The sequence below is a fragment of the Erpetoichthys calabaricus genome, chromosome 8 (genome assembly GCF_900747795.2).
Source record: "Erpetoichthys calabaricus chromosome 8, fErpCal1.3, whole genome shotgun sequence".
NCBI classification, from domain to species: domain Eukaryota; kingdom Metazoa; phylum Chordata; class Cladistia; order Polypteriformes; family Polypteridae; genus Erpetoichthys; species Erpetoichthys calabaricus.
Genome location: NC_041401.2, coordinates 170,888,906 through 170,911,382, shown reverse-complemented (window position 1 = coordinate 170,911,382; position 22,477 = coordinate 170,888,906). Strand labels below are relative to the sequence as shown.

Genomic DNA, 22,477 nt, shown 5'->3' with positions numbered 1-22,477 from the left:
TGTCCAGTGCGGTGATTGCACTATGGCGAGCTTTGCTGCTGAGATATGCATGAACTCTTTTTTGCCAGTGAGCTGTACAATCTAGAGTTGCATTTAGTTTATGGTTGTTTATATTTATTTTTTATTTGTGAAAGATGAGCTACATGAAATTTGTGTTTTCACTCCTACTTAATTTACTATCAGCTCATGCTGTATTCATGGCTTTAAAACTTCCTCACCTCTATGTACTCATCTCAGGTCTCCTGCCCTCCAATGACTCATCGTGTGGCTTGGCAAGGACAACTGCAGCTCATTGAGGAGCCCCAAGCACGTCCTCAGTCCTCGTCTTCATCCCAGTTGCCCTTCTTGCAGCGCACATCTTCTGGTTCAAATCCATGGGCTCAAGGGGCAGTTTCAGGAAGCACCAAAAGGCCCTTTATGAAAAGTCGACCGACTAGTTCCGGAAACAGGAAGGGAGTGCTGGTCTCTGCTACTGAACCTGGGGTGCCCACCCTTAAAACAGGTGCGTTTATTGTCTAAACTCTGTAAAGCGTATCTTTATAAAAATAAATGATGTTGTTAATTGCTGCAATGCTAAATTGGCCCATGTGTGTGTTTGGTTTGTGGGTGTGTGTCCATGCAGGTGCGTCCAGGCTTTGTTCCTGCCTTGTGCCCTTTGCAAGATGGGATAGGCTCCAGCATCCCCCATGATCCTGGTCTGGATTAAGCAGATTATAAACTGGCATGACATGTTGTTAATTGCATCTTTTTCACCCTTTGTTTCATTGTATTTTAAAACTTTCCCCAATTTAAATTGAGAGTTGTCACCTCTTACCCAAAACTGTGTGAGTTGATTATTCTGCAGTGATTTTTAAAGGTCATATTAGAGAAAGCCTTAAAGGCAGTTAAATAGTAAAATTATTATTAAGAAATTATTAGTCATCCATCAGTCAGTCATTACACAACTCTCTATATCCTAACACAGGGTCATGGGGGTCTGCTGGAGCCAATCCCAGCCAACAGGGCACAAGGCAGGAACAAATCCCGGGCAGGGCGCCAGCCCACCGCAGGACACACACACACACACACACTCGAAGCACACACTAGGGACAATTTAGGATCGCCAAAGCACCTAACCTGCATGTTTTTGGACTGTGGGAGGAAACCGGAGCACCCAGAGGAAACCCACGCAGACACGGGGAGAACATGCAACTCCACACAGGGAGGACTCGGGAAGCGAACCCAGGTCTCCTAACTGCGAGGCAGCAGCGCTACCCACTGTGCCACTGTGCTGCCCAAGAAATTATTATTTGTAATTTTTTTTTTTGATGAGATGTTCCAACAAATCTAAATTCTGAGCTTAGACAGTGTAAGCTTGTTTGTAGTAGAGACAAGTAAACTGGCTCAGAACTTTGTTTTTGTCCATTAACTGTCTTTATGGTTGGCAAGGTGGCACAGTGTTTAACACCAGTAAATCACAGGTCCTGGGTTCAAATCCCACACCAAGTCATTGTGGAGTCTGTATGTTTCTCAACATGTCTGCATGGGTTCTCTTCCTTGTATTTATGTTTTATCCCCAAAGACATATTATATCAATCTGGTCATATAGTATTAAGGTAACACTTACTTTAGGTACTGCAAAAACTACTAATTTAGTCTTATGTAACTAGACCCTAACAAAGCTGTCTTCTGGTTTTAGTGACACTTACAAAGCATCAATAAAATGTCTATTCATATCAGTGCAGTGTGGCCTGCTAAAGTAACTTCACTTTAGAATGGTTAGGAGTGTCATAAGTGACCCGTATTTATCTTGATATTATTTATTTCAACATATGGCCTATAAATCCTTTATATTCAGTGGTAATTTTACCAGCATATCAAATGCCACACTGCACAGAGATGAATAACCACCTGACTGATGCTCTCTGTAGGTGTCATTAACACCAAAAGAAGCCTTCATTACAGTCTTGGTACATAAGAGTCAATAATTAAAAGATGCTGTTTGCAGTACCTTAACTAAAGTGTTGCCTGAATGAATATGGTGTGCTGTGTTGGACTGGCCCTCTGTCCTGGGCTGGTTTCTGCCTGGCACCCCTTGCTGGTTGGATAGGCTGCACACCCAATTCACACACACCACAGTGAATTGCAAGAACTTGGGTTTAGAATAACATTTATGTTCAGCAAAGGATTGCCACCTCTACTGGGTCACACATGGTTAGCATTAAAATGTGAAATAATTTTATTTGTAAAAAATTCTTTCTTGTTGTTAAGTGTTAAAAGTTTTGCCTATGCCTTGCAAATAGAAATCACTTATAAATATTTCTGATTGTTTTAGGCTCCTGGACCAGTAATGCTGGAATGGGACGCTCAGCCAGGAGTGCACCTATAACTTCTTCATCACAGAATGTGGAAGAGCTTCTTCTAGAAAAGGTATGTTTGGCCACTAGGGGGTGCACCAGCTCCCCAAACCGGACGCAGACAGACACCAAGCACAAGTCCAGCAACACACACATGTTTTATTTGCTGCTGTGGAAACCCTTTACTTTGTTGCCCAGTGCCCAGCACAGTACAAAGCACCAATAAACAGACAGTACAGAAGTTTCTTTTTTTCTTTTTTTTCTCTCTCTTTCTGTCTTCTACTTTCACTACTCCTCTGGCATGCTTCATCCCTCTTCCTCCCGACTCTGGCTCCATGAATGAAGTGAGGCAGTCACTTGTATGCTGTGTCTGGGAGCACTTCAAGTGGCCCATCAGAATTATCTGTAAGTACTCCAAGGTGTGGTGGAGGCCCAAAATAGGGCTCTGCAGCTCCCCCTGGCAGCCCACAAAGGATCCAACAGGACTATGCTAAAGTCCAACTCCCATGGAGCCTTGCGGGAATCCATTGCACTGCCGCTGCAACCCAGGGGGTCTTCCATCTAGCGTTTGGGTGGAGGCAGTGCCCTGTGCACATCTGCTCCCCCAGTTCTTCCTTTACGACAGCCTCCCATCCAGGAAAGAGCCCGCGCTGTCCATCACATTTGATATCATCTTAATATAATAATTTTAGCTAAAATAAAGGCTCAGATCTAAGTGTTGAGGGTTGTTCCTTCTTCTTTGAACTTTTGTGTTCCCGACTACCTGTGTGCTGCAGAGACATATACAGTGGACCCTTGACTTACAAACTCAATTCATTCGCAAGGGCTGGTTGTAACTCAAGTTAGTTGTAAGTCAAGACTATTTTTTCCATAAGAAATAATGGAAATGCCCTTAATGTGTTCCGAACCGCCCACAGCAACACTTACTTAACTTTTTTAATAGAAAAGGGTTGTATAATGTGCATAATTTACCAAAAACACCAATACTTTTTCTAATGTACTAACCAAAAAGTTATAAAAAGTGCCTAGCCTACCAGAAACAACAATTTCATACTGTACTCACCATTTAAGTTGACATCTTTGGCTTGCAGGAGGAAAGGAGGAGGAGAATGAAATGGAAGGTGGTTATTGTTTGGAAGGAGTTTCCTTATACAAATCTTTTCTTTGTAAAATTGTTGAGATGGTGGATTTCGACATATTAGCGAGATCGGTCACACGAACGCCACTCTCATATTTCCACACAATTTCCTTCTTCGTTTTGCTTCCCTCCTTAGCAATTATTGAAATAAATTATATAAAGCACTGCACTGACCGAAATTACGTCCACAAACACATGTATCTGGGCTCCGACTGACGTTTACAAACGCTCTCGGCTGTTTGTTTACAATCGCACAAGCGGATACACGTGACCGCATTCGTAATGCAAGATGTTGGTCGTAATTCAAAACAAAAATTTTGGTTGTAAAGCAAGTTGTTCGCATGTCAGGCCGGTGGTATATCAAGGGTCGACTGTACCTGTACTGATAGAAAAATTAAGCAGAACATTTTCTGTACTTTCACAAAGAGTAGTCAGTTTGTTTTAGACCCTCCAACCAGCAATGTGGGTTGAGCAGTGAGGCGTTAACAATTTTTCAAACACACAAAGGTTTTGTTTTTTTACCCAGCAAGGTCCAAGTGAAACAATGCTTTGAAAAAGCCTTAATCAAAGACGTAGGCCATAGGCATATTGTTAGTGCATTCCATAATGCCTTGAATGTCACCAGAAGCAAGGAAAGAGGCATGTTATGTGTCAACATTGCCAGACACAATGGATCAAGCTACTCCATTGTGGTGTGACTGTAGGCAAAGTTTCAACTGACTGTCCCAAGATCTGGACTCCTTCTACTGGCCACCCCAGAGCAGGACTGACACATCAGACTAAATACTGTCGGTGAGAACTTGGACTTTCTTTGTTATCAGGCTGCTTTCCAAACAGGTGCCCAGAGTGCACAACTAAGTCCCCTTGATAGTAGGTCTGGCCATGAACCAAGGTACAAGCGACAATGGAGAACTGCACAAGTTACCTTTAATTAACAATGATACTAGAAATCTCAGTTAGCTGCTAAGTAATCGAACTCCACATGTATCACAAGTTTGGGGATTTGGCTACGGTCTTTGAATACTCGTTCCTATTTACTGTGTGAAAGTAATTGAAAATTGTGAAGTCCACAGTTATCTAATTGTATTCACAGATTTCGCAAATTCTCTCAAGTATCACATTTTTCAGAATATTTACATCTGACGTGATGTGCTGATGTCCTATAGTGTTTTACCATATAAAGACTGACTTTCTATTTCACTTGATGGATGAAATGTAAAGGCCCCCATTGCTGACAGAACTTGACTTGTACCTTGTGTCTGGATGTAGCTGATGATGAACTTTTCAGAACATTTTTTTTTTCTTGGGTTGCTTTGCGATGTCTCTCAGTCTTGTCAGTTTTTCTCCATTTAAATACAAATATTCGTTATTGTATGCACCTTTTTTGGATCTTTTCATTTTTCACTTTACTATGTATGAAGCATAAACAGTATCTTCACAGCTATGTGACACTACTAATGTTGAATGTAAAGAAATCCATAGGATGTTTCAACCTCGGGCCTGTTCTTCTTCAACAGAGCTTTTTGTTGGAATTGAGTGGATATTTTCCTATTGTGAAACTGGAAAAAATATAAAATAACTCATCTATTAGAACAACCAAGGTATTTACTATCATAGAGATCTTGAGAATTGCATAGGTAAATGAACTGAGTGCATTGCAGTGTTATGTAGTCTTTTAGTCTTACAAATTGAGCATAATTGCTTAGTGGTTTCAAGCCTCCAGCACGTCCTCAGTCCTCGTTTTCTTCGAATTTGCCTTTTGTTGCAGCACACACCTTTTGGTTCAAATCCATGGCCTCAAGGGGCAGTTTAAGGGAGCACTAAAATGGCCTTTTAGAAAAAGTCAGCTGACCAGTACGGGAAACAGGAGGGGAGTACTGGTCTCTGCTACTGAACTTGTGGTGCCCACCCTTGGAACAGCTGCTTTTATGTCTAAACTCTGTCAGGGAAATTTTTATAAAAATACTTGATGTTGTTAATTGTGTTGATGCTAAATTGTCTCCAGTGTGTGTTTGGTGTTTGTGTGTGTGTTTGCCTTGCGATGGACTGGCACCCTGTCCAGGGTTTGTTCCTGTCTTGTGCCCTGTGCTAACTGGGGTAGGCTCTAGCATCCCCCACAACCCTGGTCTGGATTAAGTGTGTTAGACACTGACATGACATGTTGTTAATTAAATCTTTTTCACCCTTTGTTTTATTGTTTTTTCATATTTTCCCTGATTTACATGCTAATTGTCACCTCTTACCCAATAACTGTGTGAGTTTATTATTCTGCAGCCTGTAAGCTTGTGGTTCCCATCCATTTTGTCCATTAGGCCACATTGCTGGTCTAACAAGACATACTGTAATAAAGAATTGTGTATTTCAGTATGGATTTGCCTTTCTTGGATGTTTTTTTCTTTTTTTTTTTGCGATGTGAGCATATGTGAGGGCGGCACGGTGGCGCAGTGGTAGCGCTGCTGCATCGCATTAAGGAGACCTGGATTCGCTTCCCAGGTCCTCCCTGCATGGAGTTTGCATGTTCTCCCCGTGTCTGCGTGGGTTTCCTCCCACAGTCCAAAGACTCGCAGGTTAGGTGCACTGGCGATTCTAAATTGTCCCTAATGTGTGCTTGGTGTGTGTGTGTGTGTGTGTGTGTGTATGCGCCCTGTGGTGGGCTGGCACCCTGCCCAGGGTTTGTTTCCTGCCTTGCGCCCTGTGTTGGCTGGGCTCCAGCAGACCCCTGTGACTCTGTAGTTAGGATATAGCGGGTTGGATAATGGATGGATGGATGGATCATATGTGATTTAAAGCCTTATTCATTACTCAAGAAATAAATGGTCTTAATGTGCTTAAAACTCTCAGGCATGTCCTCAAATATTTTACAGGAACAGAGACTTCTGCGGCTTGAGGATGAAGTTAGTCGTTTGCTGCTGTTTGAGGCAGACTCCAGGAACAAGGACATAGTGATCGCCAGTCTACGGGATAAAGTAACCTCACTGCAGTACCAGGTGTCTCAGAATGGCATCGACAACAATATGGTGAAAAAACCTCAAGGGCTTGAAAAGGATATCATGGCAAAAGAAGAAGAGATTCAAGTCTTAAGAGAACAGGTACAAGACTAGTTGGACGGTTTTGAGTTTTCTTAAATCCACAGTTGTACTTGGCTGAGAAGGGCAGATGCATCTCTTAACATGAGTCCTGGTGTTTCTGATTTAGATGGTTAAACTCCAGAAAGGCTCCAGTGAAGTAATGAGACACTCCCTCACCGAGAGAGACCTGGAGATCACTAGTCTGAAGAGTGACATGGAGAGACTGCGGCGGGAGAACACCATGTCAGCAGGTGACACTAGATATGCTGGCTAAGGCCATTCATGAACTGATTAAACTCTGTTGATTAATAAAAGACAAAAACACAGGGACAAATATGGAACATAGCTTCAGATCAGAAGCAGATGGGACATTCATTATCCTAAGAGGCATATTGCCAACATAAACCTCATTTCTAACTTCAACTCAATAGAAAAACTACCAGTTTTACTAAGACCGTAATGTTCTGGATACCATTCATATTATACAGTGTAAATACACTAAAATATTACCGTATATACTCATGTTTAAGTTCTCAGTCGGGGCTTGATTTTACCGTATAATTTTCGATATTTTATAATGTCAGTTGTACAAGTCGAATGCAGAAAATTCACGGTATTGGTCCAAGAGATTATGATATGCCTGAGAGAGTAACCACGGAGCACACAGCCTTTCTTTTCTATGTATTGTGCCTACGTTACCACACGGTAATACCCAAACTATTCCAAAGCGACGTTTGTACTGATTTCTGTTTTTGTATCTCACACCCTCATACACCTTTATCGTAAGAGCATCCCTTATCTATGATGGAGCGTTCGATCAGAAGAAAATATGAAGCTGGTTTTAAATTAAAAGTTATTGAAATAGCGAAAGAAATTAATAATAATAATAATTCTTTGCATTTATATAATGTTTTTCTTGCTACTCAAAGTGCTCAGCAAGTGCAGGTTAAGGGCCTTGCTGAAGGGCCCAACAGAGTTTGGTAACTGCGCTGCTGAAACAAAATTCGATGTGTCTGAGAATCTGATGTGAGATTGGAGGAGGCAAGAAGATGTAAAAAAAATTAAGTGTCACATTTTTGAACAGACGTATAAATCAGGGTCTGTTTTTTTGGGTTTCAAGACCCAACTTATACGCTAGTATATATGGTAAATTACAGTTGCTTAATTATACACAATGACACATTGTTAATATAGAGTATTTCATTCAACACCAACACCATATAGTGAGGTTTATTTACATTGGGTTAGCAGCCTTATCTGTGCAAAGCCGAACATTGACGTTTCCCCTTGCAGGGAGAACCTTAGTTGCTCAATCTTTGGTCCACTCATAAAACTGCATGTTGTAGTACAACACTGTTATGTGAATAAAACAATTATATTTGTTTTATAAATCAAAAAAATTACCTTTAAATTTTACCAACACTTACGCCATCACACAGATTTGCTTGTTCTGCACATCAACAGTGAAATTTCATTTGACACCGTGGTCATTGTTCCTGATCCTGACTGCATTTTTTTCAATGAAATGTATGCAGCAAACTATGGTTTCACTTTCCTGGTAGAACTCCATGATAAACACATTGCTAAATTAAGTTTACATTTATTTATCTAGTGTGAGAACTAAAGACAGAGACCATCAGTGTTGTAGGGCACCCTGAGGTAAACCCTGCGTAACTGAATATATTAATTCAAAAGAAATGTGTGAAAATATGTGAAACATTCTTCCCACATTTAAGCCCTTATCAACACTGCCCAAGATGGTGGGGCTTCTTGTCATATGGCAGCCGGGCAGGAAGAGGCAGGTCCAGATGGATGATCACCAGAAGTGATGTTATTGGAGGAGTGCTGTCAATCTTCCAGTCTGCAGAGGGAGAAAAAGAGTGAACGTTATCACACAGTGCCACCCACTGGAGAATTACCATCGGCTGAACCCTTAGACTGTCTCCCATGTGCATACATGTGACACTAGTTAAGGATTTTATCCAAAGTGCGCAGTTCTTACGTTTTCTAAGAAAACTTACATGTTAAGCAATTCTTTCACTTTGAATGAATAAGCTAATTTCAAAGATTAAGACAAGATCAGTGAGTATTAAATTACAAATCTCTAGCCACTCAACGACTTCCTTCAATGCAGGATAACAAACAGACATTCCTCGACTACCTTTGAAAGTAGGCAGTCTCACAGTTTTATATTTTTGTCATCCATACATTTTCTTAGGCCACTTATCCGGGGCAGGGTCATGGGAGCCTGTTCAAACAGTCATTGGGCGCAAGGCAAGGAACAACATCTAGACAGGGCGTTAGTCTATCACAGGGTGAACACGCTCACACTCACTCACACACACACACACACTACGGCCCATTTACCTAACCTGCAAGTTTCTGGACTGTTGCAGGAAACCCACATGGTTGCACCTTGCAGGGAGAACCTGGGATGTGAACCCCAGTCTCCCCCTTGTGAGGCAGCAGCACTATCAATGCACTACCATACCACCGATATTTTTTTCATTATGGCTTAATTCATTGTAATAATTGTTTTTAATTGGTGTATGAAGTCTTTCAGTTAGCTGTATGCAAACAAAAGCATTTTATTACTTTTCCAGCTCAGCTTCTACAGAGACACACCATAATGTTTGTGACAAGGTTTCCTGTTTCCTGGTGATGTCTTTGAATCACAGACTTCAAGTAGTCCTTGTATACAAGGGATATGCTACAAAGTACTAAATATGACAGCTTTAATAGACCTGCCATCCATGTGTCCTAAACATTATGGTGCCCTGAAATTGGGGGGCCACGTAAAAAAAGTGTTATGTGACTGAAATGTATTAAATGAAAGTCTGCAATGCGCACTTTAATCACGTTTGAATTGTTTGCAGGGAGGTAAATTAGGGAAAAATGTGTCCTTGTCCAAAACATTATGGAGGGCACTATATGTATAATCTTTTTGAAAAGCACATAAATGCCATTGCTGTTTTCTGGCTGTGCTCTCAATAGGGTTGGTAACCAGCTTACAACGGGACATTTCTGTACGAGATCAACAAGTTCAGCGCCTTTCAGGTGAGCTGGAGAAACTGCGACAAGAGATACGAGAGAGAGACAGTCAGCTGTCAGCTATGTCCACCAAGGTAGGAACCTTCTAGCACGCTACATAAAGAATAATTGCGTTTTATTTTATCTGGAGATTATCTCGGCAGCTTTAATAGGATTATAGATTTTCCTAGTTTAGACTAAGAAAGGTAAACTGAAAGTTAAGAGTGCATTTTTTTTTGTAGCTTAACTGGAATACTGCAAATTATAGTTGGTTCACATGTCAGTTTGAATGACCAGCTCTCTGCCTGATCAAAGCTTTTTGTCCCTTTTAGTGACATCCTAGTATAAAAGGTTGCTAAATGTACTATTCTTTCACAAATTATGCTTGAACTACACCTAATCAGCTTATCTTGTATTTCTTGAAATGTTGCTTTTGCCCTTATTTATCTTTGCCTTCTATGATAAACAGTTCTCAAAAATGAGGGATGCAAAGAAGCAGGACAATGAGCTGCTGGCATGGGAAAATGACATTGTTCAAGAAAAGGTAATGTTAAATAAATATTGGAAATTTATTTAAAATTAGCTCATACATTATAGGACACATTCAGAAAAAATATGAATTTCAATAATACCATTACTGCAAAAAACATTAACATACCAAAATCTAAATATGAACTCCAGAAAATTGTTATAAGCTTCACCGTCATTTACTAAGTGATACTTGAGGAAGTGTAGGCATGGAAAGAAAGACACCGACTAGGTGTTTGAATGACGAGATCCTCCTTCAAGAATAAAGCAGAGCACAGATGAAATTAAACAAGATTTAGCAAATGGAACAATTGGCCTGTAAATGTCTAATTGAGAGCAAGCTGGCCTCTTGGTCACTTCTCCAACAATAGGCTATAATGCACATGGTAGTACTGACATACTTCTGGTGAAATCTCAGCCAGCTTAGTCACTTCCGTTGTCCATACTGCAGCTGTGATTTTTGTTTATTGGCAAGAATGTCCAAGAAAAAAAAGTTTTAAGTTTCAGTGTATAGGTAGCTCTACAGCTGAATATTGGTGTGTACCTTTATGTCTAACTTCCAGTAAGTATCACAAGGTACTTAGTTCTCATACATTTGCCCCCGATGCAGAAACCCAATCTTAATTGATCATCACTATGCGGAGAGCTTTATGGTTATTTCCCATATCCGAGTTTGTAGCTGGCATTTTAAAAATGAGGATTTTCATGAGCCAGGGTCCGAGACAGGGCAGCAACTGCTGAAGAAGGGAGCAGTTCTTGCGTTATTTGAGTGGAACAATTTCTCCGTTCCTCTTTCAAGACCGGGGGTTTGGGAGAGGAGAAAATGTCCGTGGAAGATGGCACGCTGGGCGAGGAGGAGGATGATAAAATCCTCAAGGACCACGTCTATGCAGTTGTCAACCTAGCGCTTGATGAAAACATGTCTCTCAGAGAAGAGATCCTCCAGCTGAGGAAACAAATTGAGACCCTTAAAATGAAGCAGCGGTTTGCCGTTCACTGTTTTGCTGGCTTAGACAGAGACATTCACCTTTTTACAAGGTAAGATGCCCAGCAGACTCATGTTATTATGTATTAAGCTTATACTGTATAATGTACATACTCGTAATGTCCTTGAATAAAGTGTAATAACTAATTAATGAAATTCTGTTTTTTTTTTTATTAAATAAGCCTAATGTAATAGTAGATGCAAATTTTTAATATGTCCAGATCTTACCTTCGTAATTGTGGATGTACAGTCATCCTTCACCTATCGCGGGGGTTATGTTCCAGATCCCCCCGCGATAGGTGAAAATCCGCGAAGTAGCGACCTATATTTATTTTATTATTTATACATATTTTAAGGCTTTATAAACCCTTCTCACTCTCTTGTTAACCTTTCCCACACTCTTATAAACACTTCCTATGCTCTTAAACACTTTCTACATTCTTAAACACCGCAGACCAACACTGCACGCAGCGATCAGACGTCAATGTGTCTGCACTCACTTTGTGAAGGGGGGCAGCTGAACTCACGCTGAGCAGAAATGGACTTTGTGCTGCTTCTGCCAAAATGCCTGCTTGTCGCTCTGCGCGTTCGGAAGGAGGAGGAGGAGTGGGGGTGTCTGAGGGCTGAACGCATGTTCGCTCAAACCCCCCTCCCCGGAGGCGCAGTAGCTCCTGCCACTTCGCATTGTCAAGGGGGTGGGGAGCTGAATGAACGCTAAGGAGAAGTGGACTTTGTGCTGGCTTTGTGCTGCTTGTCGCTCTGCATGTCAATAATTTAAAAGCCTGTACATCACCTATTTTCCTGTCTCACTGTCTTGTCTTGCGTGAAGTTAAAATGTTTTATAATAGTGAGATGTTACTCATATCCTTAGCCCCACATCCACTTATCATATGTGTTAACAAAGTGTGTTTTATAAGTTTACATGTGTTTAAAGCATGTGGGATGGGTATTTTAAGGCTTAAACTATAAAAATGTTATTTATATGGTCTTTCTATATCGTGGATTTTCTCCTGTTGCTGATGGGTCTGGAACATAACTTCTGCGATAGGCGGGCAATCACTTGTATTTAAAAACCTGCGAAGTCGTGAATCCGCGAAAAGTGAACCGCGAAGTAGCGAGGCATTACTGTAGCTTGAAACATATAGTTTGAAGCCCTTCTCCTTTTTAGCTCTAGATGTTTGGCACAATATTTGAATAATGAGATTATTGTCATTTCCTGTAAGTCTGGTCACGTCTTGAAGCGATCAGGTGAAAAATGCCATAGCTAGTCTGTATTGATATCCACAGCAGAAGTGAAGAAGCTGGCTGATGCGAAATGTGGAAGAGAGTGGGCATATAGCCTATTGTCATGTTTGTTCAGTTGCCTTTGGCATTGGAACCCCTGCAGATTTTGTTTTTTTTATTCAGCTTAACTGGAGTTTTTTTGTTTTTCTGCTCCCTGAGCCGTTTGACCTTATCACCAGACACATATTTAGAAACTTACATTACTGTACATAAGGACACTACTCTTCTACTAATTATATATCTATGTTTTATAAAATCGTATGGATTTTTTTTCTTTGTTACTTATTCTTACCTATAATAATCTTGTTTGTAATTTTCTTTTCTTGCATCTAAGCTTTTGAATGTTCTTAATGCTAAAATTGAGGTCTCATGTTTAATTAGTGATCTTTTTTTCTAGTTTTGACTTCAAACCACTTGCTTTCCTTGTTGACCATGAAATCTGCCTTGCATTTCTGTTTTGTTGCATGGTCATTGTGCCTATATATATATATAATGTATTTACAGTATTTACAGTGTATGGGGAAGCGGATATACAATTTAAATAGATTGTTACTTTCATGGGAATTGTTACATATGCATAATAGAACTATTTTACATTACAGCAAGGAATTAACCATAGTAAAAAATAGTAAAGCATAATAAATTGAAAGAAAATTATATTTCATGTTACGTTAGAGGTATTCATTGAGTTATACGTTTTCGTTCTGTTTGGCTTTGAAATTAACACACAAAAACTTTTTAAACTTACACTTTTACTGTAAAACTTCAGTAAAAACAATATTTGGAATTAACTTTTCGTCGATATTGCATTGAATTTTGTTTGGACTTACATCATGACAACGCAACATATAACTGCCTGTGAGTGAAAATCATTTCTTTCTCTCTAATAAATAAACTGACTTTTTCGAATGTTTGTCCCTGTGATTTGTTAATTGTCATAGCAAAATCTATTCTAACCGGAAACTGTAAAACGTTTTAATACGAATGGCATATTAAGATCTCCTTTGGTGTCTAATGTTATCCACGGAAGATGTACTACATTACCTTTCTTGTCGCCTGTTAAAATTTTACATGTTAGAATTGTTTGACCAATTTTGAATACAGCTAATCTTGTCCTATTGCATAGCCCATCACTCAGACAAAAATTACGCAATAATATTACGATACATCCTTCTTTCAACAGTAATTCAGCCGGTGGAAGACTGGACGGTGTTAACGTTGTAGATATTCTACAAGATATTATAAGTTGGTGTTTTCATCTTCTGCACCATCACCACCAACTGTTTCAGCATAGTCTATTGATATGCATTTAACTAATTTGCCATGTAACTGATCGACAATTTTCACGTTAATTCATTTGACTGCATCTTTTCCCTTCGGGATGAAATTCTTCAATAAGATTTGGATTTCTTTTATTGGGAACTTAAACTTAGGAAAATGTTAAAATTTATAAGAGCTGAGAGCACAGGAACTGTGACGAAAGCAGTCACACGAATGAGACGTGAGAGGATCGTGGGTGTGGGCCGTTAACCAGAAATGGTTGAGAGGAGGGCGGGACTTGAAAAAATCTCTTGGCAATAGTCTCGTCTCAAGATTTTCTTTTATAATAGAGAGATAATTTATATTTTTTATTTATATTTTATATTTTTTGCTGCACCCCAAACACCAGACACAACCACACAGACACAAGTACTAGTTTTAAATTAAAGGTTTTATTAACGTGAATACCTCAAAACAGGCTTCTTGTTAAACACAATCACTATTCTTTCTTTCTTTCTTTCTTTCTTTCTTTCTTTCTTTCTTTCTTTCTTTCTTTCTTTCTTTCTTTCTTTCTTTCTTTCTTTCTTTCTTTCTTTCTTTCTTTCTTTCTTCGCACCTCCCAGGTGAGCTTTGTGCTTATTCCACTGAACTTCAAATCACTGTGGATGAGGCAGAATGTTTCTGTGTCCCTCCTACAATATATATATAAATGGATTTTCTTTATTTCTTTCCATTTAGCTTTTACCTCATGATGATTATTGGGGACCTGAGGTGGTGTTCATCAAGATTTTCTAGTAAAGATGTAGACATTCCATCATATCCCTCCTTTCTCAGCATAAAGTCTCCTAACTGAAAAAAAATTAAATATGAATACCCTTAACAAAGAATCTGACCATTAAAAACTCTACTTTTTCTGTTTTTCAGGGTTTCAAAGAGATGGAGCAAAAAATTAAGCAACTTGAGGAAGAAGTTGAAAAGAGTCATAAAGAAGAAAAAAGCTTAAAAGTTTCTTTGGAAAAGGAGAAGCAGGTACATTAAAGTTACATTCCCTAAGACCTGAATATATGGAGCTTAGCCCGCTAGTCACTGGTTCATTGTGCCTGGTTAGGGTAGTATGAGCAGATGTGGTGTTTTATAAAGGCACTTGTTGATCATTTTTTTGGATTTCATGACCTCCGCCTTGAAACGTATCTTTCTTGTTTAGAATTTCATCTCCATTCTTCTTATCTTTAGAAACAATTTCAGCTGTTAGATGAGATTGGAAATGGAAGACAGCAGATACTAGAGATAGGCCGTAAAAACCAGAATGTTAAAGTGGAATTTGAAGAAGTCCAGTCTCGGGTAAGAGAAAAGCACACATTCAATGTTACTGACTTTCATTTAGGACAGCAGAATTTCTGCGTGTTATTCTGTTGGAATGTCTAAACAGTTACTAATTCAGGAGTTGTCACTGAGTCCTACCTGTTGTTCTTTTAAGGTTTTTCTGCTCTCTGTCCTGCTTATTTTACTGGAGTTTTTACTATTTAAAGAACTCTCATCTTTTTCTTGGGTTTATGTTTAAAGCTCTAGAAAAGCAAACTTTTAAACACTTAGTCAATGTCTTTTTTTATTATACAGAAGGTGTTTTAATTCTTTTGTTTGATTTGATATACTTTATTAATGTGTAATGGAGTTTTGGGAAAGCACATTCATTTTAAAAAATAGTCCTCTGCATTGCAGCATATAGATAAACACATATGTTAATATAAAGGGGAATCATGCAATCAAATTCAATTTTATATATTGTGGAAACTATCACAGATCACTTTAGAATGCTGTTATGGAATACTACACCAAACCTGAGATAGATAGATAGATAGATAGATAGATAGATAGATAGATAGATAGATAGATAGATAGATAGATAGATAGATAGATAGATAGATAGATAGATACTTTATTAATCCCAAGAGGAAATTCACATGTTGTGAATTCACAAACCTGTTGTGATTCTGTGATTTCATGTACTGGTCATAGTGTTTCTGGCCCAGCTGCAGCTCCTAGATGTTGTCCACATGCAGTCTCCCTGTGTCTGTGTGGCTTTTCCCCTGGCTACTGAAGTTTTCCTCCACATTCCACGTGACAAACAGGTTACTTTGAGTGGTGACTGTAAATTGGCCCAGTGTGAGTGTGGATTTGTGCATATGTGTGTTCTGTCGGTGAACTGGCTGATACATTTTTCTGCAAAAACCAGGAAAAGCACATCAAAAACAAAACAAAACAAGAAAATGTGAAGTGAAACAAAACAGAAGCCCAGTACAAGGCACGATAATTGTAGTCAAGAGAACAAGAGGGTCAAAACTGAAAGTACAGTACACACGAGGAAAGAACACAAAATAACACTTTGAATACTTCAGAGATTGGCATCCTCAGATCAGATAAGGATTTGCAGTCATAGCCATCCTTTTATCCTGTTGCACCGATTATGAATGGGTCCCGACCTCAGAGGCCACACCCCCTAGCAACACTGGAAGGAGACCAGACGATGGAAACAAACACTGGTGGCCTTTGAAGACCCCAAATCATGACAAAGTGGGCCTTGTGATGGTTCTGATGCTGTTTCTTGCCTTGTGCTCGGTACTGTCTGCAAGGATAAGCCTGAGTCCCTTGTGATGTGAATGGAATTAAATTGGGATGAAATGAGATCAGATTTTTTTTTACTATACCATGTCAGATTTTGAAACCTATTTGTGAGTGGGGTGTTACAGGTGAACTAGTTAGTAATACTTGGTCCGGCAAACTTTGTGATTTAAAGTCCCACACTGCTAGTTCACAATTTGATTGATTTCCTCTTCTGATACATCATTCATTATTTGTTTTAATGAAGCATATGTTTTATTTTATCACTTTTCTTTTCTAGTAAGAACCGTTTCAAATATTTAAAAAAAATATTTCACATCTGTTCCATTTTCTAGTAAATAACACAATATGCAGGCGGAGTGGTGGCTCTGAGGCTAAGGATCTGCGCTGGTATCCCGAAGGTTGCCGGTTCAAATCCCCGTCAGTGCCAAAAGAGATCCTACTCTGCTGGGCCCTTGAGCAAGGCCCTTAACCTGTAATTGCTCCAGGGGGCGCTGTACAATGGCTGACCCTGCGCTCTGACTCCAAGGGGTATGCGAAAAAAACTAACAAACACTGTTGTAAGTCACTCTGGATAAGAGCGTCTGCTAAATGATGTAAATGTAAATGTTCTGCACTTCCTAAAATAATTATTATCAAAATGATTACATATTTTTGGTGTTTTTATATTTTTGAGGTTCCCAAAAAGTGTTTTGGCTGTTTCTGAAAATTCAACATCTGATATTTTGGCTTTTGGAAATATTGCAACGCCAACAACACGGTGTTTTTACTTTCTTGTAAATGAAGTCTAGGGAAAATATTGTAATCACCCAAAGATTCGATGTTGAGAATTTGATGAATCTTGACATTTTAGACCTCCCAGAATTTCTTGTATATGAAGTATAGGGAAAGTATTGGAATCCTCCAAAAATTCCATTTTCAGATTTTGATGAATCTCAATGTTTTAGACCTCCCTGATTCCGAAACTACCATTTTTGGAATTATGTCTGTGTGTGTGTGTGTGTGTGTGTGCGTGTGTGTGTATGTGTATGTAAACACGATAACTTGAGTATACTTTCACATAGGTCAGCCAAATTTTGCATTCAAGTATTAGGAACAAAACATAGATTTCTATCAACGTTTGGGGTATTTTCTTTAACTGCAAGTGGTTCTTTACTTTTTATTCATGCAGCTGCAGAGCCCAATTTATTCAACTTTACTATTATAATAATTGTTCAATATATTATTAATTTGATTTGATTTGTTGTTGATGGTTGTTTAATGTACATAATATAAAAATATAATCATTGTCTTGTGGTTTAATTTTGTCCAATGAATGAGTTCTGTGACTGACACTAGCATATATTTATTCTGTATATACAGTATATGTGTACTGTACATGTGCCAGAGTTCTCCATTGACAATCCTGCTCAGTACAGCAGCTGTTAAGATGCAGAAAATGAGGAGGTGTGACAATTTTTTCACATCTTTGCAGATGCCTACCAAGTATTCATTGCTGTTGTTGGGCATCCCCTGACATGCTAATATGAGAACTGAGAGCTAGAATACAACAAGAATACATAGCTATACTTTCCAATCATAATAACTCTGAAGGTGTTTGCTTATATCAGGATGCTAATTTATTTCTATGGTGCTGCCTTTTACTGGAACTCTGTATATTTTCTTATAACATTTCAGCTGGAACGTTTCAGGAGTCGGATCATCCAGACCATGTACACATCCAAAGTAATGCCAGCCTCTGAAAATGCTATTGAAGATCAGCAGGTATGACACTCAATAAACTCCTCTAAGGAGGGTCTACTGTCCTGGCTCCCTTTTGTTGGTATCTAAAATTACCAACAGATCAAGAGATATAAACATGCACAATTAACATGTTGGATGGAACATTTCTCTTTCCAGTAATTATTTAAAATAAAATTTTACTTCAAAAAAAAGTAGTGACCTGAGTGTTAACAAACTTACATCTCGTATTTAGATTGCTTTAACTTGCTTTTCTTCACGGAATCTTTCTGAGCCCCAACATCTCACTTGTTGAAGTTGAATGTGACTTAAATCAGTTGCTCGATGATACCGTGATAGCGGATGACTTAGCTCCAGATGGTCCTTTGTACCTCTGTTATGGAAAAATACACAAACCACAGGCATCCTACTTGCTGTCAATTTGTTGGTCTTACCATCTTGGAATTGAGTATCATATCTGCCCTCCATGAGTGCTTTAACATCCATCCATCCATTATCCAACCCTTTAACATCTCAGATAAAATTATTGCTAGAACTATAATTATTTCACATTTTTCGCAACATGCTTTTTTGTAACATTGACATAAATTTACATAAATTAAAGTCACAACACCAGGGGCCTCATGCATAACGCCGTGCGTAGAATTCACACTAAAACATGGTGTAAGGACAAAAGCAGAAATGTGCGTACGCACAAAAAAATCCAGATGCAGAAATCTGTGCGAACAACAACTTTCACGTTCTTCCCCTCCATAAATCCCGGTCAATGTTAAAAGTAACGCACGTGCATGTGCCTGCTGCCCCACCCCAACTCCTCCTAGAATTATGCTTCTTTGAATATCCATCCATCCATTATCCAACCCGCTATATCCTAACTATAGGGTCACGGGGGTCTGCTGGAGCCAATCCAAGCCAGCACAGGGCGCAAGGCAGGAAACAAACCCCGGGCAGGGCGCCAGCCCACCGCAGGGCACACACACACACACACACACACCAAGCACACACCAGGGACAATTTAGAATCACCAATGCACCTAACCTGCACGTCTTTAGACTGTGGGAGGACTCTTTGAATATGCAAATCAATATAAATAGCTCTTAAGCTCAGCATTCTGTGAAAAGGCAATGGCAAAAGCACGGGGGAAAATAGAAGAATTTCAGCGAATACCAAGTGGAGGCAAAGAAAAACGTACTATTTGTTGGTTTAAACAGTGGTATAAACAACAAAAGGAAGTTGATCGAGTGACATAGAGTGTCGGAGAAACTCGAAAGCTCAAGTTCACAAAGTCGCACAGTGCCCGAAATAAAAAAGAAGTTGTCAGATATCAAAGTTGCCATGAAAAGAAGAGTCGTAGCCCACCGCCTGAGTGTCATCCATCCATTTTCTAACCCGCTGAATCCGAACACAGGGTCACGGGAGCCAATCCCAGCCAACACAGGGTAGGAAACAATCCTGGGCAGGGTGCCATCCCACTGCAGGACACACACAAACACCAAGCACACAGTAGGGCCAATTTAGAATCGCCAATCCACCTAACCTGCATGTCTTTGGACTGTGGGAGGAAACCGGAGCGCCCAGAGGAAACCCACACAGACACGGGGAGAACATGCAAACTCCACGCAGGGAGGACCCGGGAAGTGAACCCGGGTCTCCTAACTGTGAGGCAGCAGTGCTACCACTGCACCACCGTGCCTGTCATATGAAAGCTTATTAGGGTACAGAGTAAAGAAAAAAAAATAGGGACACAGAAAAATGCTTGAAATGTCAACTTTAATTTTGAAATTTCCACTTTAATCACGTAGTTTATTTTGTCATTAAAGTAGAACATCATAAACTTAGTCTTTAAATCTTTAAATTTACTAGTTTCTCAAATACCATCGTAACTAAATTAGCACATTAAATGCTTTGTTTTGTATGTGTTCTTCTATGTGCTCTATGTGTGTGAACCACTATGTGCTTCTTAAACGGGCTTTCTCTTCCTCCGACAGGACACAGAGTCCATTACATTCGTGATATTACAGCTCTCTGGATGATTAAAATACTGAGATGTATACTTGATATCATTTTCATGATGATAGGAGTTAAAGCATGTATTAAACATGGGATCATGCGCAGTGATAGTGATGAGCTGGTGCCCTGTCCAGAGATTGTTCCTGCCTCACGCAAGATGCTTGCTGCGCCATGTGTGACCTTCAATGAAATAATTTATTGCAGCAGTACTGTCTCTTTCAAACGTACTAACCCCCAATTCCTGTTCTTCCTTTTCTTCCTACAAATACCCAATCGCCACACAATCAGCTCTGTAATAGATGTTAAGCCATCTGTAAGCTTAGAACGACGATTCTTCAAAACTTTTAAGGAATATTGAAATATCTTTATAGTACATGTTTAATTATTCTATCCATCTATCATTCCAGTGTCGCGCCAGCACCAGCAAGAATACAGCGCAAGGCAGGAACACTCCCTGAACTAGCTAGCACTGCGACACTGTGTCCTCACGTTTAATTATTAACAATATAGATTATTTAAATTATGTTAACATTTTATATGTATAATGTAATAAACATATTTTGCTGCATTTCATCTTAAAAATGATATTGTCATCATATGTAAATATGCACTTTATTGTCAGTGAGCTTCTAATTTGGCTCTGCTTTATGTGATTTTGACTTTTAGGTGATTGACCAGATGAAACACATCATTGAAGATAGAGAGCATCTCCAGAAGCAAGTGGAAGAGTTGCAGCAGTCAATGAAGTCAAGTAAAGAAGACTCCATGAAGTTAACAGCCATCTCTGAAGAGCTGAAGAAGGCTTTGGAAGAATGCCAGGTGAGATGAGTCAATGACATCAAGATCTGTTTGTGCTGCAAATGCTGCACATATCGCCACAATCTCCAATATGTGTAGTAAATTCTATAACATACATGGCTTTGTGTAAGACTCATAGTTTACTGGTTACTGATAAGCATGTTGTAAATTATGGAAGTGATGTAGAGTAGAGTATATCCTTTTAGGCGAAGAAGGAGGCAGTACTTGTGTGGGTGTTGAAGAGCATTGGCTAGAAATAGTTTAACCCATTTCTGTGTGCAGCACAGCATGGAAAGCCGTTCTCTCATTTCATCAAGTCATTTTTGTTACATATTCAGAGTACAGTGAACTTCTTACTTGCATGTGCTGATCAACATGCAATGCGTGTCATGTTACTCCTTTAGTTATAGAGGAACCTTCAGGCTTGTGGCTTGGTGCTGAACAGTTTTGTATGAGAGGACTTGAGAGGTGACTCAGTTCTACTTTAAGTTTCAGATAGAACATTTTTAAATACTACTTAAATTCTGACAATATAGCCCTACTTGAAGAATTGAATGCTCATATATGGAATACAATTGAAATAAATGCCCCATCTGATATGAATTCAAGTGTTCAGTTAGAATTGGATTATTGTGCTTACACTTACCATGGTAGAAACTTCCAATTCACAAATTGTACAAAACAATGAATAAAGAATGACCAAGGGTAATCAATGCTATATGAATGGTTAAAAAAATAAACCCATTGTAGTATTTATGGAAAAAACATGGCATATACATAGTTTTGTCAATTTTTAATTTGTTCGTTTATATTTTTCAATTTGCAGCAGTTGAAACTTCTGCAAGATATTTTGCTTTTCACATGAAATGGATAGAGCAGTTATTATCTCTATATATGAAATCCAATGTCTGTCTGTCTATTCGCTTTTCACAAGAGAACTACTTGACAGATTTAGATCAGGTTTTTTTCTATAATTTGCTTGAACATTCTGTTTGATTTTGTGACTTCTCTCATTGCGCTAAGTATTATAATTCAGTTGCAGCAGCGATTTATTTCTGTGAATCCTAGAAACAGGCTCCGGTCCAAGTGGAGTAGGAAGCCGGGTGGGGCCCTCCTCACTCACACGCCAACCTCCGTTCGAGTCATTGTACCTTTTGCCACATGTTGGAGTGCACCTCGCCTCCACTTAGCTAGCTGTTTGTTCAGCAGACATTATCATCTAGAGATTTGTAAAGAGTAACGTTTGACGTTTTTATGAGAGAGAGATCAGAGTTATGTGTGTTTTAGAGGGTAACTGCTCATTGGCAGAGATATAACGGCCACATGTTCTTCTCCCTATGCGGGGGACGCTCTCCTGTCAAAGCTGAACGCGATCAGATACAATGCCAACGTTTCATATTGGAGTGTACCTACCTTCTGCTTGGCCGGAGATACCTTGCCAACTTTTTACATTTTTGCCAAAGAGATCACAGCTACATTCTCGCCCCTGATAGCAAAACCAAAAATATTGTATATCAAGAAGCCCTTGGATAAGAAAGCTATCAATATAAATTGTTCTCAACACCAATTATGTTTAAATTTTTACATTTTTTTTTATTGATTTTTAAAGTTTGTCCTGTCTCACTACTACACAGGTGGCGTCTCAGGGTACTGTGAGTAATGGTATATATTGGAACAGAGA

General features: G+C 39.3%; 1 protein-coding gene across 1 annotated transcript in view; it reads left to right on the top strand.

Moving 5' to 3' along the window:
- Nucleotides 1–22,477, top strand: part of fhad1 (forkhead-associated (FHA) phosphopeptide binding domain 1) — a 120,639-nt gene that overhangs the window by 21,290 nt on the left and 76,872 nt on the right. Inside the window, exons 4-13 of the mRNA XM_051931318.1 lie at nt 238–502; nt 2,315–2,409; nt 6,339–6,563; nt 6,670–6,793; nt 9,537–9,667; nt 10,042–10,116; nt 14,554–14,658; nt 14,863–14,970; nt 17,926–18,012; nt 20,665–20,817. Coding sequence (XP_051787278.1) covers nt 238–502; nt 2,315–2,409; nt 6,339–6,563; nt 6,670–6,793; nt 9,537–9,667; nt 10,042–10,116; nt 14,554–14,658; nt 14,863–14,970; nt 17,926–18,012; nt 20,665–20,817 — 1,368 coding nt within the window. The remainder of the gene's footprint in view (nt 1–237; nt 503–2,314; nt 2,410–6,338; nt 6,564–6,669; nt 6,794–9,536; nt 9,668–10,041; nt 10,117–14,553; nt 14,659–14,862; nt 14,971–17,925; nt 18,013–20,664; nt 20,818–22,477) is intronic.